This window comes from Chroicocephalus ridibundus, chromosome 21 (genome assembly GCF_963924245.1).
Source record: "Chroicocephalus ridibundus chromosome 21, bChrRid1.1, whole genome shotgun sequence".
In the NCBI taxonomy this organism is placed as follows: Eukaryota; Metazoa; Chordata; class Aves; order Charadriiformes; family Laridae; genus Chroicocephalus; species Chroicocephalus ridibundus.
The window spans coordinates 2,383,432-2,399,062 of NC_086304.1; the positions used below are offsets into that span (position 1 = coordinate 2,383,432).

At 48.2% G+C, this 15,631-nt stretch overlaps 1 protein-coding gene across 5 annotated transcripts; it reads left to right on the forward strand.

Moving 5' to 3' along the window:
* The first annotated feature begins 68 nt into the window (after positions 1-68).
* Positions 69-15,586, forward strand: GABPB2 (GA binding protein transcription factor subunit beta 2). 5 transcript variants are annotated; one of them, XM_063357396.1, is made up of 10 exons: positions 69-124; positions 2,268-2,330; positions 2,593-2,732; positions 3,787-3,954; positions 4,100-4,294; positions 4,668-4,830; positions 7,839-7,937; positions 9,300-9,485; positions 10,931-11,064; positions 11,883-15,586. In XM_063357396.1, exons 3-10 carry the CDS (start codon positions 2,625-2,627, stop codon positions 12,168-12,170), a joined length of 1,341 nt encoding a protein of 446 aa, XP_063213466.1. In that variant the 5' UTR covers positions 69-124; positions 2,268-2,330; positions 2,593-2,624; the 3' UTR covers positions 12,171-15,586. The 5 variants fall into 5 exon arrangements, with proteins under 5 accessions (XP_063213466.1, XP_063213468.1, XP_063213469.1 ...); XM_063357398.1 differs by having other exon boundaries at positions 76-124; positions 2,590-2,732; XM_063357399.1 differs by lacking the exon at positions 69-124 and adding an exon at positions 849-2,121 and having other exon boundaries at positions 2,590-2,732.
* Positions 15,587-15,631: the final 45 nt, after the last annotated feature.

The window sequence follows — 15,631 nt, forward strand, 5'->3', positions numbered from 1 at the left end:
TTGTGTGGCTGCGGCGGGAGGGGCGGGAACAGCCGCCAAGAGGCGGAGGCGGGGGGGGGGGGGGGGGGGGGGGGTGTCGCGCGCTGGGAACAGCCGCGTGCCTGGGGGGGGCCCGAGCCGCCGCGTGAGTGGGGCCGGGGGCGGCGGGGGGGGGACCCTGCTGAGGGGAGAGTCGGGGGCGTGAGGGGAGACACACCCCCCCCCCCATGAGGGAAGGGGTCGGGGGGGCGAGGGGAGACCCCCGTGAGGGGAGGGGTTTGAGGACGCGAGGGGGACCTCCCCCGAAGGAGGGGGTCGGGGGGGCGAGGGGAGACCCCCGTGAGGGGAGGGGTTGGGGGGGATGAGGGGTACCCTCTGTGAGGGAAGGCGTTTGAGGGAGTGAGTGGGATCCCCCCTTGAGGGAGGGGGTCGGGGGGTTCGGGGACACCCCCCCCCGTCCTCCATGAGAGAAGGGGTCGGGGCAGCGAAGGGGAACCCCCGTGAGGGAGGGGTCGGGGGAGGCTTGGGGAGACTCCCCCCGTGAGGAGAAGGATCGGGGGGATTAGGGTGATCCCCCGTGAGGGGTGGTCTTGGGGGGGCTGAGGAGGGCGTCCCCTGTGAGGGAGCAGTGCCAGGGGCAGGTTTGGAGGGGATGGGAACGGGCTGCCTCCCTACCCCCACCCCACGGGGGTGTTTTGGGGGTCCCGCCGGGGTGTCCGTGTGGGGGCGGTACTGGGGGGGGGCAGGAGGGACCCTGAGGGCGTCCTGGGTGGGAAGGAGGATCCCTGCCCGGGGAGTGTCGAGAGGATGGGTCCCTCTTGGGGGGGGCCTCGGCCAGGAGAGGGGAAAGGTGCTCCTGTCTCCAGCAAGGGGGGGGGCTCGGGAGATTCGGGGGGCCCTTGAGGCAGGCCTGCAGAGCTGACCCCACGCTGGCCCTTCATAGTGGGGTTTAAGGGTGTTTGAGGAGCGTGCTCTTCCCTTTTCCTCCTGAAATGCAGCAAAGGGGAGGTGGAGGAGTTGTCAACAGTTGTCCGAGCTGCGAATACTGTAAAATAACTTAAAAAAAAAAAAAAAAAGAGGGAGCCTCAGACTTAAATCCTCCCTGAAAGTGTCCAGCTGAGAAGAGAGCAGGAATGCAAGGAGAGGCCTCCAAATAATTAATAAGTGATAAATGTTCAGTTTAATACGAGGAGAAAAACTGCTGCTTTTTGTTAATGATCCAACTTCTCCTTTCTTTTCCAAACGCACTCAGAGTGGTGAACTCCAGTCTTGCAAATACTTTAGTTGGTGGTTGGCTTTGTGAATGCAGAGTTCGTGCCCGGAAAACATGCAGGTGTTTTCAACGTGGGCGACGAGAAGGAACATTTAAAAAATATTCTCTGTCCCGCAAGAAGTGAGAAAGGGGAAAAAAAACCAACCCCAAACTGGAAAGTCCTAAAGGGCAGGTGGTTGTGGCAGTCAGACACATGCATTGTAAATGCATCAAAGCTCCTGATTGCAGGGTAAACTCTGAGTAACTGCTCTGGGCTCTCGATTTCCGAGCTTCAGGTGTTGCATGTAATAACTGTGCGCCTGGAAAAAGTGATAAGTTCAAATTATGAAGTGAAATGTGTTTGTGGAGGGAGATGATGTGGGCCGTGTATCCCCGTGAGATTTAAGGGGGGAGGTTTGCTGTTTGGCTTTCCTTTGATGGGCTTGTGCTACTGATAGCTGGATCTAGTGGTCACTGAGGACAGGGTGGGATGTTTCTCTTGAAAGAAGAAGAAATAAGAAAGGACTAGAGCTTTCCAGCTGTCTCATGGAACTGCGATCGAAGGAAAGAATTCAATCGAGGGCCTCAGTGCTGTTGGAGTCGCTGTTATGCTGGGTGGCACCGTGCCTGTTTGCACAGACATCCGTTTGTAGCCGCTTACTGAGCGTTGTACATGAGTTAATGGGTAGACTCTAAAGTCAGTCTTTGATAGGACTGGCGTACCAGCGTAACCCCATCGCTGGGGAAAATGCTGTAGTTCACTATTGCCATAATTATGCTATGCTTTATGTAGCTTGGAATAAATAGAGACGCTGTTGTCCAGGGCGTTGAGCGCAGCTTTTGGATTCTGCTCCTTTTATGACCTTGAACAAGCCACTGCAGTTACCAAGGTTTGTTTTACCCTCTACCAGCAGCGAACAGGGATGGTTCCCCCATGCTTAGTTGCTTGTGCTGGGGTCAGAGGGAGTGCCTCAGAGATTAAATCATGTTCTTAAAGAGCTTTAAATTGTGAACAACTTTGCTGGTGCTTTTGTAGGTTCTGCTTTTGGAACTGGATCCACATGGGCAAGTCTTTGTGTCCGTGCAAGGCGCTGTTGAGGTAAGCAGGATTTTGCAGGAGCTCTGGTGGCTTGTGGTGTCTGACGCATTTGCTGACCCCGTGGGCTGCCTTCCTGTGACGTTTCAGGGCATGGAACTGAAAAATACGATAGATGTTTATGCTTGTTTATTTGATCATGTTGGGCCTAGTTCTGTATGGGAAGATGGCGTGTCCAGATGGGCCGTAGTTGTACATGTTAAAATGTCTCTGCCTCACTGCTTTTTGTTTGCTTTCCATACCTTGCTCCCGCCTTTTAAAGCAGCTTTCAGCAAATACTTGTTCCCATGTGTGAAGATGTCCTTGGTGGACCTAGGGAAGAGGTTGCTAGAAGCAGCTCGCAAAGGCGAAGATGACGAAGTGCGAAAGCTGATGGCAAGCGGTGCTCCCTTCACCACTGACTGGGTACGTCGGGGGAATAGCCGCTGGTTTCCTGTGTGAGCGGGTTGTGTGTGTGCACGTGCTTCAGGGCTGAACCTAAAGGATACAAATGGAAATGGGAGCAGTAAAACCAGAGCATAGGTTGGCAGATAATGCGTGTCTGGATTTTTGTGATGGAGCAGATTCCAGATGAAGCGCTTTAAAAACCAAGCCCTTCCTCAGGCAAAGATGAATCGACGTTTGGGTAAAGATTGATCTCTGCGTCCTGCACGAGAGCACAGTCACAGGCACCGTGCTGTCCCGGACAGCGATGTGTACAGGGTTCGGTGCTTTGAGACGTACAGTTCCCCACAGGTCAGACAAATGACGAGTCAAGTCAAATTGGAAGAACTGTTAAACCTCTCAGTAATAGGAAGTTCTTTTAAGAATGCTTTGTTTAATTGGTTAAACTCTGTCAATCAAGAAACTCGTCCTTGATTGGTTTCTTATTTTGTTTCCTTAAAAAAGCAAAACCCTGAAAACAAACCGGGCCATCCTGGGTTGGAAACGAAATAAAAGCTTTAACAAAACTGAAAAATAATGGTTGGATAAACAGAACCAGATCATAATGCACAAGCCATCAGTAGACATTTTCTGTTACCAGTTGTCTTGGTTTCCTAATTCATCAGTCCTTTCATTCGCAGCTTTGCAAGAGGAAGGAATTAACTGTATAAAGACATAGCAGAGCCTAAGAATATTGTAATACTGCCCTTTTCTGAACAGTGGTGAAATTACCTGTCATGGTATAGAAACGGCAGAGCTGTTCTGTGGTTTGGAAAAGGAGCTCAGTAATAAGTGGTTCATGCAGCAGAGAAAGTAAAAGCATGTTTGATCTTCAAGTTACCAGGTAACGTAAAGATCCTTAAAAAGTTTAAATTGTTGGATGTGCAGCCTCTTATTTCCAAGTGGGGAAAAAACAGGTTAAATTAAATTTTTCCAGAAGCTTTGTCATTTTGATTACTGCCAGATGTACACGTGGTGATTACTGTGCCTGTCGCTTGCTGTGAACCAGCAGTAACTCTTCTAAATTAACACACAGCTTGGGACGTCGCCTCTTCACCTCGCTGCCCAGTATGGCCACTATTCGACAGCAGAAGTGCTGCTTCGAGCTGGCGTTAGCAGAGATGCCCGAACAAAAGTGGACCGGACGCCACTGCACATGGCTGCGGCTGATGGACACACTCATATTGTAGAACTGTTAATTAGGGTAAGTGTAGTAAATTAGGTCCAACTTTAAGGCTGGTCTGAATCACCCTTGGAGTGAAGTGTTGGAGTGAAGTGCTAGCACTGGCACCGCCTTTAAGACATTGGGAGGAGACGGGACGCAAACGAGTAACGCTTCTTTCTTTCAGAACGGGGCTGATGTAAATGCCAAGGACATGCTGAAAATGACCGCTCTGCACTGGGCAACAGAGCACAACCACCGCGACGTCGTCGAGCTGCTCATCAAATACGGAGCTGATGTCCACGCTTTCAGCAAGTTTGATAAGTCAGCTTTTGATATTGCTTTGGACAAGAACAATCCAGAGACGCTGGTAATGCTACAGGTAGGTTGAGGAGAGAGAAGCTTACTGGTAATTCTCTGTGTCTGCACTCGAGTGAGAGGGATCCTGCTGTGTCTGAGGGGATCGTTTTCTGTTTGCAGAGAGAACTAGAAATATGGAGGTAGAAGAGGTTTGATTTGTTTCTAGATCAACCAGTGCTTGCCTGCTAGGACTCGGTGGGTGTTGGGGTTTTATTGCCACGCGTCTTGCACGGTTGTAGTGTAAGTTGCCAAGTTTAGGTGACGCTTTTGTCACAGCTTCTGCACTGGTGTCCCCGATGTGCTGCAGAGAGAAATAATCGGTCTCTGAAACGTGTCAAGGATGCCACATACGGTTGGTTACCGCAGAAGCGTGACAAACGTATGCCTGACCCCAGTCTCTGTCTCAGGAAGCAATGCAGAACCAGGTAAACACTCACCCAGAGAGAACGGATCCCATCACCAACACTGTGACTCTCACCTCACCATTTATTCTTACGTCGGGGGAAGTTCTCAATCTCGCTGGTCTCGTCTCTTCAGGAAACGCCAAAACAACCTCAGGTACGGTTTTCTGTGACCTTGGATGGGAAAGTCTTGAAAAAAGTTCCTGAGACTGCTTACCAGTAGAGGGCAGATGGTCATTTAGTAGAGGAAAAGTGAAATACAGCCAAACACACCCAGCTGCTGCTTCCTGCCCCAGAGTATTTTTGCTGTCGGAGGTAACAAAGCAGATTTCTAGCTGATGTAAATAAAGGTGGTTCCACTGGAAGTGGCGAACTCTGCTGAGCTCAGCTGTGGGGCTGTTACAAGGTCTGTTACAAGCAGCAGAGTTTGAGAAAGGGAATTTGGCTGATTGCAACAGAGGAATAATGAAAATTATTGCCTGTGCCAAATCCCGAGCGCTGCAGAGTGGTTGGGGAACGGTTTGCTTTGTTCTTTTCTGGCCACAAGAGTGGAATGAGTGTTTTGCTATATATAAATGTTGAGTAAGGAAATTGCAGAATAAGCAGGTCTATTGGGTATGTAGCTTACTCCTTACTTCTTCTGTCCCCCGTGTTAGATGGAAATAATTAGGTTCCTCATTGTTCTGTGAGCCTTATTTTGGTGGGGAAAACACTTTTAACTTAAGGCTGAGTGCAAATTCTTTTTGTGTATTTCCAACTTACATAATGACTATTGAAGTTAATTTTCTGTATTTGGGGAAATCCAAACCATTGTTTCTTTTCAGTCTCAAGGAGGCTACTAAATACAAGCTTTGTGGAGCTATTTGGCCTCATCCTGCAAACACTTCTGCATGTGAGTAATTCTTTGGTTAGTCGGACTGTTCACATGCGTGAATGTTTGCTTATTAGCTAGCGAGTGCGTTTAAAATCCTGGATACTGACGTTCTGCAGACCCACCACAACCTCTTTGCCTGTGCTTGGCCACAGCAACTTCAGCAATGCTCCAGGCTTGCTCTCAAAGCTTTTGGGGCTGTTTGCAGCTTTGAGGCACTGACAAACCCAAATTTAGAAGGGGGAAAATGACCCAAAGTGTTGCTCTTCCACCTGTGAGGAAGATGCAGTGCGACTGGCGCACATCATCTTCAGTCAAGGATATTCCACAAAGTCAAAGGGGCATAAAACTTGGGATTTTTGTACCCGAGGTGACACTCCTGTCATGCTCAGTGTCACTGTCTTTGCAGATGGATCTGGCTCTGCCTGGAAGCCAGGTAGGAGTCACAGAGGCCAAGCCCTGATGAAAGGCTGTTAGAAAACTGCTGATTTCCAGCTTAAACCCCTTCACAGCCTGTGTAGACTTTCTCCTGGGTTGAAATCGAGCCTCCATGCCTCCATCCCTTTGATGTGGAAATCGGTCCTATCCCCTCTCTACCTTTGTTTTGCTGGGCTAAGCCGGCCGGTCGCCCTCCTGGAGTCCCTTGAATCCAGCCCTGGTGCGGGGATGAGGACTGGATTCAAGGCACTGGCCTTGTAAATCCCCGTCTCTCGCCGCACCTCTCCTCGTATGTCCTGCAATGTAATCGCCTTTTTCAGTGCCACGGCGGTGGCTTATTTTCCACGTGTGACTGGACTAAAATACCCTGTTTTTTTTCCCCCTGTGACCTTTCAAGTATCGGTAGAATCCAGTCAGCGTGAAAATAGCTGGTGTCTCCTGCTCTAGGCCACGTCGGGAGGTTTTTTCTCATTTCCCACCAGAGGGCATCAGCGACTGCGCCTTCATTGTAACAAAAATCCCTTATTTAACACTTGTAGCTAATAATTTTTCTTACCTCTCCTAAATTCTCTGTGTCTTCTGTTATTGAAGAAGTTTTTAAATGGGAATAAGTATTTTTAGCTGGTCTGAAGGAATCTGGTTATAAACTGCTGAAAACAGACACTGTGGTGTTTTCTCGTGCCTGGCCCATGGCCTTTTGAAAGAATCATTCTTTGAAAATAAGTCCCTCGATAACCTTTGTAAAATCAGGAGTTGGTGAGAGAGTAAACACGTTGCAAGGGTTAAGGCAGGGGAACTTTAAATGAACTTCCCTTTGTGTGCTTATAATCTATTTATCTGTGCTGGCAATGAGGTACAGGATCTCTTTCCTTTTTTTTTTTTTAAGAGGAATTGTGGGTTAAATGCACTGAGTTTGCGCCCGTTTAGTTAATTTCCTGTTCCATTCTTATTAAGTCTGCCTTTGAATAGGAGCTACTATGGTCAATTGGAGGAAGAAACATTGTTTTTTTGGAACTGAGAAAGCTTGTTTATCTCATTCAAATCAATACCTCATTGCAGCAACTGTGGTCTTTCCGTCACTAACCCTGAGAGGGGAGGAAGAAAGGATCTGTGTGCCCAGTACCTTGAAATCCTGTGATACACGTAGCCAATTTCTGTGTTTGAGCAAAAGGCTCTGTTAACTGACTTGTGCTAAAATGTTTGGCCTATAACGTAGTGCTGAAGACTGGACCTGGAGCCTTTCCCAACTGAGGAAGAACTTGGGTGCTGTAGTTTTCTCATAATAGCCAATGAGTTTAATAAATTCCTTAGGTTTTGCAATTTTTGACAGTTGCAGTAGGATGCGAAGCCAAGTAATGATGTGCGTAGCAACTGCTCTGCACAACTTTACAGCAGTCAGACTCCAGCACATCTGGGAGTGTCATCAGGCAGCGCGGCTGCATTTTGAAAAGCCGACCACGTCTCCAGGTCAGAGCTGGGCACGTCAAGTACTCCGGCAGACAGCCTGCCTGTCTGTGCTTCTTACAATACAGCTGGAGCAGATCGGTTCACATTTGCTGTTCTTTTTGTTACGTGATTCAGGAATAACTCAATGAGATACTTGCTTTAAATTGGATTAAAATTATTGTAAAATATTTGGAGTGGGTACAGTCTGTCCTAAAGTAGTCACAAAGCCCTTTTTACAGTTAGGAGAGGCACCTCTCATGAAAAATGATCTGTACCACCTCCCTTTCTCCATTAGGAGCCCAGAAAATACTTCGTAGCTGATAATCACAAAATTGTTGTGTTCTGTATTCGCTGTTTAGCTATGGCAGGTCCTGCCAGTCCTTCAGTTTGCCTTCATCTTTCCCAAGCAGGTGACTCGCAGTTTTCCAATTCAACCACCTCCGTGCTTGCCACGCTTGCGGCCCTCGCTGAAGTATCGGCACCACTGTCCAACTCCGACAGAGACACAGGTAGGGGAAACCAGCCAGATGCTGATTCAAATTTGTGTACTTCTAACGAGTATCTTGCCAGGAAATTGGAGGAAGTTTAAGATGTGGAAGTGAACTTGCCTTTTTTCAGGGTAAGGAAGAGATGACGATAAGTATTTGTGAAGGACTGGGTTGATTTTGTTTGTTTGTTTATTTAATCCCAGTTCAAACTTAATTAAGTTACCAATAGAAGTAACTTCATTTTTATTAACCAGTGTGTCTGACCCTGACATCATATTATGTTGCTCTTGATGCGCTTTAACAGTTATATAAAAAAGAAAAAAAAAACAACTAGTGCTCCAGAGCATGGGTTTATTTTAATATTTAAACGTAGATAAATATTTATTTAGAAGGAAATTGTCTGAAATGTTTTCTGTCCCCTGTTTGCTGTAAAATGTTGGTAGTCAACCACTGTTTTGAGTCTCTTGAGGCTCTGGTAACTTCTTACGGAAAGGTTTAGGCGTTTTTTTGTGTTTGGTGGTTTTTGTTTTCTTTTTATCTCTTACGGTATGTTTATAGAATGTAATGTTTGACCTTTAATTAACTTCAGATTTAGAAATTTGATAAAGTTAAAGTTGATATAATCCTTTCACCTTGGAATTCATTTATTTTCCCCAAAGCTGGGTGTTTTTCCTAGAATCTAGACATGAGCAATTTGATTTCTTTAAGCTGCTGATGCCACACCACCGATTCCTTGACCTGCGGTGCTTGAGTGTTTTCCTCTGGCACCCGCAGCGCACGGAGCAGGTCAGGTCCCCTCTGTTTCCTGCGCTTGCAGCGTGCGCTGGGAGCAGGATGCAGCCGAAGGTTTGCAGTCCTGATTATTTGGGCAAGACGTTAAGTCACACAAAAAGTGGCTGGGGGAGTTGAACCGGGCTGTGGTCATCCGGCCAAACTAAACAGTCTCCTTGGGGTTGCTTTGGCCGCGCTCATGCGGATGGGGCTCTTGAGGCACAAAGAGTTTTTTGCGTGTGGTTTGTCTTCGTTAGAGCTGCAGGAAGGGTCACGGAAGGAAGCTTTGCAGAGCCAGGTTTGCTCTACGGCTGCCTCCAGCTCCAGGCTTTTTAATTTAATGGATATGTTTGTGTGCTAGTACTTACTAATTTACACAAAAAACGCTGGTTGTACTCTAGAACACTTGTTTTGCTAAGGTGTAGTGGATTTTATTTCCTTTCCTCTGCTAAGACTTACTGTATTTCCAGATTGGTTTTCGTGAGCAGGCATCCCAAGAGTCTCAGGCTGCGTACTTGAGCTTTTTCACTAGACTTCAGTTTCTATTCAAGGAAGAGAGAAAGAAACGTTGACTTTTTTTTTTTTTCTTTGGCACTTGCTTTATTTTTCAAGATAAGACGGAGGAAATAGTGGAAGCAAATTCTGTGGATTCTGCCATCCAACAAGTGGTTGGCAGCGGAGGGCAGCGCGTCATTGCCATTGTAACAGACGGAGTTCCCCTGAGCGGCCTGCAAACAGCCAGCCCCACCACTGGCCTCAGCCAGCCCTTCATCTTAACCATGCAAGATGGACAGCAAGGTGAGGAGGAGCTGGACTCGGGAGGATTCACTTCAAACCCAACGAAATAACTGCTGCCTGTGAACCCTGTCGAGCCCCGTGAGACCAGCAGCTGGTGGGATCTGGCTTGTTGGCCCCTCCCTGCCTGCTGGGCTCCAGGAGGGGTTAAAATGTCTGTGTGACTCACGTCAGCAGGAAAGCTTGCTGGCAACTGTTTGTAGCTTAATTCACGCTGCTACACTTGAATATTTTGGTCTTTGTATTAAATCCAAACACCTTCAGTAGAAGGTTGCGGGAGGAGAAATTCCAAGGTAGCCGTTGTCCCCATGGGAGCCAGACAAAGATGATTCCTGTAGCTTGTGGCAGACTTCCCGGTCTGGGAGTAAATTACTCGACTCATGAAACTGCAACCTGTTACCTTTAGCAAGCACTCTTATCGTTCTTACAAAACTTAATGTTAGGCCATTAATACACTTTTTCCTCCCGTAACTCCAGTTATATTGCCTAGGGCAATATAATCTATCAATTTTACAAGGCAAATGTAAATCGTGTTCAGTAAAGCAGGGCAGAGCTCCGGAGCGCTTGTACAGTGAATTTTTGTTTCCTCAAGGGATGTAATTCATCAGCCTTGTCTGCTACCGACAATTCTTTTAGCATGTCCTAGGGATACTCGATTATTTGGATTAACGTTGGTGCAGGAAAAGAGGATTAGGAAGCAGAGCAGCTCTCCTGTAACATGCATATGGTGCCACAATGTGAGATGGGTTACATCAGTTCTGTCTGTTTATGGACTTAACGAGTGAAAAGCAATTTTCTAAAGCTGTTAATTATTCAGAATTATTTGCCAAATTACTACAAATAATTCCTGGCTTGTAACCCATTCTTAGTCTGAGGAAGACAAAGGGAGAACTGTTTAGGTAGCGCTACCTTCAGTAGCTCACGTGGTGCCTTTCTCCTCCTCGGTTGGAGGAATTCTTGCTGCTGGCTTCCCAAAGTGAAACCCGTGTTTGCAGATTTAAAACGTGTTTGTTCTCTGGAGTATTTGCAGCTCTTGCATGCGCTTAAAGCTGATCCAGAGCTTAGCTACTGGGACTGTGTATTGGGAATTTTCGGGAAGAGCTTTCTATTCCTCTTGCTTAGCCTGTCTCGGCTATTAATTGCGTTACTGAGGCATCAGAGTGATAGTTTTCATCTCCATGTTTTGTGAGATGCATATCTTTGACTTCGGATTCTGTCAGCCCCATTGCAGTGAAATACTCGAGTATTTTAGGGGCCTGAGTAAAGGAAAACTGGAAACCCAGTCCAGAGTTTCTCTCCTCTCTGGGAAGACTTAGGCACTGCCGATCCGCAGGTCTCCTTTTTCTCCAGAAGCACGCTAATGCACTGACTTCGGAGAAGTCTTTCAGGAAACATCTGTGCAAAAGCATGTCTCGCACTGTATAATTTGTCACCTTTTAATTTTTCAGTTTTAACTGTACCTGCTGGTCAGGTTGCAGAAGAGACTGTTGTTGAAGACAGAGATGACGCAGAAGAGGAAGAAAAGCCTCTGGCCAAGAAGCAAAAAGTGGAACAAAATGTAGATGACTCGAAGGAAGACAAGGTAGATACTCCTGCTTGTAACTTTGATTGCTGTCGTCTCCTGCGTGTTTCTCTGCTGTGCTGAGGATGTCAGGCTCCTGGTCTGCCAGAGCCATCTCAGAACAGAAACGAGCTGGGTCCTGCTCGGCTGAGCCTGGGGACATCCGCCAAACTCTGGTCGGTTCCCTGTTCCTCCCGCCCGTGCTCCTGCATTAGCAGTGAACATGCGAGCAGCTGAGAGGAGCGATGCTCATTCGAGTGTAGGTAGGAGGAAAAGAGCCAGGGAAATCACTTGTCACTGTTTTGCTTGGGCTGAAGGTGTAGCTCAGGCTTTTTAGATGAATGGTGGTGGTTTACTGAGATTATTTTGGGTTTCCTGTAGAAGCACGACACATGGGCTGGGTATAAGGCAAGTTGCAGCTCTTCATGAAGCAGCAGGAATGACTTTCCCATCAGCCTCTGTTGAGAGGAAGAACATTTTTCTCGATTGCCTCTCAACTTTTCAGCCCTAATACCTCCGTATTTCTCTTGTGTCTTGATGACACCTCCTTCCAACCTTTGAAATCCATGGCGGTGAGATGACGCATAACTTCCCAGCCCCACCCCTGCACGCTGTGGGGACACCTGCCAGCCAGTTTGTGCCTCCCCGTGTCCCAGTTGCCTCTGGTAAACTGCGATGAGCGAGCCAGTTGAACAGCACTCAACCCAAGCACATTTTTAGTGCCGCCTTAGAGCATTCGGCTTTTGTAACTCATAACTATAGGGGTGCTTGCGTACCCCTTTTCCTCCATGTTGAGGGTCAAGCCTCCATCGTGGGCTCTCTCCACTTGTTTTCTGTAGGACAGCGTTGAAAAGGAAGTGCTACAGCAGCAGTTGCAAGAGGCAAACCGGAAAGCTCAGGAATACCGCAGCCAGCTCCTGAAGAAGGAGCAAGAGGCGGAGGAGTACCGGCTGAGGCTGGCAGCCATGGTGAGGCAGCAGCCCAACGGGGACGAGGTGACGGTGCTCGAAGGGGTCCCTGAAGCTGACCCGCTTGTGGTGACCTCAGAAGACATCAAGGAATCGGTGCTGGCCATGCTGGAAACGGATCAGCCAACGGATATCGCTGTGGAAACTGTTACCTCCTAATCCTCAGTGATTGGCTGGGTTTTGTAAAAGAAAATAACTTTTTTTTTTTCTCTTTTTTTTCTTGTTAAATACGGTGCTGTTGGCAAGTGGTGTTGAGAGCAGAGGGCTGTTGTCAAAGCCACCCCATCGCCAGGGGTAGAAGCTTCTCCAGCCGCTCGCAGCTTAACTCTGCATCAGTGCCTGCCCAAAGGTGCTTTTAAAGCTTGACCTTGAGAGATTGGAAGCTTTTTAACAAAATATTAGCCAGCGAGTGACCTGACAGCTTATTTGGTAACGTCAATACCTGCATTGTTGGGGAGGGGAAGAGAAATCCCTTGTTGCCAAAGCAGCTGGTGCAAGCCCTCGGCTGCCTGGAAACGCGGCACTGCCGACAGGCTTCCTGCGATAACCTGAGGTGTTCGCTCCCTCTGCGAAGCCGAGTGACTGGATCCTCACCTCTAAAAAGTGTTGTCTCTTGGGGATTATATAGTGAAAAGTGAATTATATATTTTTTTTTCTTCCAAAACCATGAATCTTTTTGATGGAGGCAACCTTCAATGCAAGAGTGAAGGCCGGGCTGGATGTCTCGGAGCGTTTCACGCTATCAGGGAATACCACGCTTTGGGGGAGCCCTTCGTCAGAGCCCTTAACTACCCAAAGGGATCGCAAAAATTCCTCCTCAATTTTGTGATACTTAGTCAAATGTTCAATTTGACACTTCTGCGCTGAACAGTAGCGTGAACTGATTAGATATGCAAAGCTCTACATACGGCGGTTGCTGCAAGACAGCTTGGGAGTCAAGTTCTCTCTGGAGATACATATGTCACTTCTCTTTTTTACTAAACAGGTTTTATTTTTAAAGATACTAAAACCTTTTTTAACAAGCAGCTGATCTTGTTACTGAAATGTCTGGGCTTTTTTTACTCTTTGCAGGCCCGTTTAGCGCAGGGATCCGTTCCTGCGGATCGAGGACTTCAGGGCGGCAGGGCACTGATGGGAAGCACCTCGAGTAATTGTGTGGAGCTTGATAATGAAAGATCATCAAGTGAAGTTTAGAAAAATACCATAAACGAGTCAAGTTTAGAAAAATACCATCACGCGAGCTGTGCTGCCGGTTGCAGAAAGGTTCTAAGGGTGAGGAGTGAGGTGCAGCTCCGAGGCGCTAGCAGCTGGCCTGCTCTGTCAGAGTATCTCATAAGATAGAAATCCAGCTCTTCTGGCCCAAGTCTATTGGTTTGGGGTTGTTCGGGTTTTTTTGTCCTTGTTTTGTAGCCGTTGGCAGCATTCAAGGCAATAATTCAACGTCATGGTCCTTGCATTGTATTTTTCCCCCCTTATTCCCAAGCGTGTCCAAATAATAGAGTTTTCTCTTGGTTCAGGTACTGCCTTTAACATTTCTTTGCCGGTAGATCAGCCCTATCGTGACGGCAGAGACGTAATACGGACTAGTGAGTTCATAAAAGTGTGGACGTACGGTCACAGCTCTGAAGGAATTTCTCGCCCCAAGAGGAATCTGCTTTTCATCCTAAAAACGGTCAGTTCCTGGCAAAGGTGGGATGCGCCAAAGCCCCGTCTCCGGCAGCGTTTCACCGGGAGCGGGAGGTTTGTGTCACTCTTACTGGAAAGGCTTCCTGAGACTCACTGGGTTTTGAGAATCTAAGTGCATTTATTTATAACCAGTGTAGCTGTATTTATAAATAAGACTTTTTTTAATCTTTTTTTCCAAAAGATGTCTTGAAGAAGGCTTTAATAATTATTTTTTATGAATGAATATTTGGAGAGACTCTGGTCCTGGTTATTGGTTACTTCGGGGTTTCCTCGCTGACTTCGAGCACCCATTAAGTTATTTTATTCCCCAGAACATCAGCAGTTTGGGTCTGTCTGAACTAAAAATCTGCGTCGGAGAGTTGGAGACAGTATTAAAGCAAATCCAGGCAGATTCTTCTAATAGCCAGAAGCGTTTGCGCATGTAAAAGGACACTGTCAACTTTGGCTTTTATGTTTTGCCTGAAATTTGTGCTTATTGTTTGTAAATTTGAAGAGCTGGGCAGCTGTCGCCTACATAAACGCTGTGTTGTGCCTTCCACAGCACGGCGATTCTCAGTGATTTCCATCCTTCCCCTGAAAAAGGTCGCTTTTGCCAAAAAGTCCCTTCAGCCGGGAAACAAACTTCCCCTTCACAAGAGGGGTGGGGGGGAAAGAAAAAAAAAAGCTCGTGTGGCTCCCGGTATCGGGGTTTGGTTTTTAGAGTTGGAACAAATAAAGCTGACAGTGTTCTTACTGCTTGGCCTGGGGGGTGGGGATCACACGTTAATTTTATTTTTAGAAGTACGGGGTCTGAACAAAGACGGGGAGAATTTGATCTCCGCCCAGTGTTTAGAAAGAATTCCAACCCGGCCGCGTCCTCTGCCCTTCCACGGAGGAGTTGGAGCTTTTTAAGCCCAGGGCAGCAGTTTCTGCTGGGTGCGTGGTGGACCGGGCTGGCGCGAGCGGGTAAATTGCCTCCCACGGGAGTCCGGGATGGATTCTGCCACGTCGGGGCTCTTCCAGCCCACGCCTTCCCTGCCAGCGCAGGGTTTGCAGAGCTGAAAGGCAAAAAAGCCCCTGCCTGGCTCTCGGGGCTGCTGTTACCGAGGCGAGGAGCCCTTGTGAGTTTGGGATCGCCCCGCACTCACTCCCGCGGGCGGGAGAATCCCGGTTCACTTCCCAGGAACGCTGGGGCAGGAGCTGAGGTCTTAACAGGAACGTGTGTTGTTTCTCCTCGGTGTTAAAGAAACCGTTTTGGGTTTGATTAGGCTGTATTTCCCTCTGGTCTGAGTAACCAGCTCTAACCGGTTCCCATTATCCCAAATCGGAAGCAGGGCGTTGTAAATCCGGTGGGGATGAGCGGAGGTCACGGAAACGCCAACTTAAATCCTCTCCAGCCGACGGCGCAGGGGAATATCAGCCCCCGGGCGCTGAGCTGAGCCCGGGTCCCTGGGGCCTTCCCTCTCCGTCCCCCCCTGCCCCGACCCTTCGCCCGCGGGGCGGCTCTCGCTGCCAAATCTGATTATTTCTGTAATCTCGCCTTTATCAGCTTGTTTGCCCCGTGCCAGGCGCGGCACCGCGTATTTATGGCAGGGTTAAATTGCCACTTCGCAGCAGCAGGTCCCTTGTGGACCCCGTTAGCGCTGGGCCGAGGGCTTGGGCCCCTTTTTCCACCCAGGTACGCGGTTGGAAATGTGGAAATTTCAACATTTATTTTTTTTTTTTTTTTTTGTACTATGTTTCTTAATAAAATACCGCAACCTCAGTCAGCAGCTTTGCACCCCCCCTATGCCAGCGCATTGCCAGCCCCTTTGTGTCCCATGGTGTCCCATGTGCCACCCTCTCTGTGGGGACACCCAACGCTGGGTCTTCGCCCCGTCCTCAAGCTGGGCTCAGGAGCTGGTGGCACCTTCTCCCCCCGGGGCCCTTGTCCCCCCTCACCCCAGACAGAGCCA

Bases quoted from the DNA above. Each gene is read 5' to 3' on its own strand.
- GABPB2 (XM_063357396.1), top strand. From the start codon at position 2,625: ATGTCCTTGGTGGACCTAGGGAAGAGGTTGCTAGAAGCAGCTCGCAAA. The intron at 4,295-4,667 runs GTAGGTTGAGGA...GCCTGACCCCAG, and splicing joins AGACGCTGGTAATGCTACAG to TCTCTGTCTCAGGAAGCAAT. The intron at 7,938-9,299 runs GTAGGGGAAACC...TTATTTTTCAAG, and splicing joins CAACTCCGACAGAGACACAG to ATAAGACGGAGGAAATAGTG.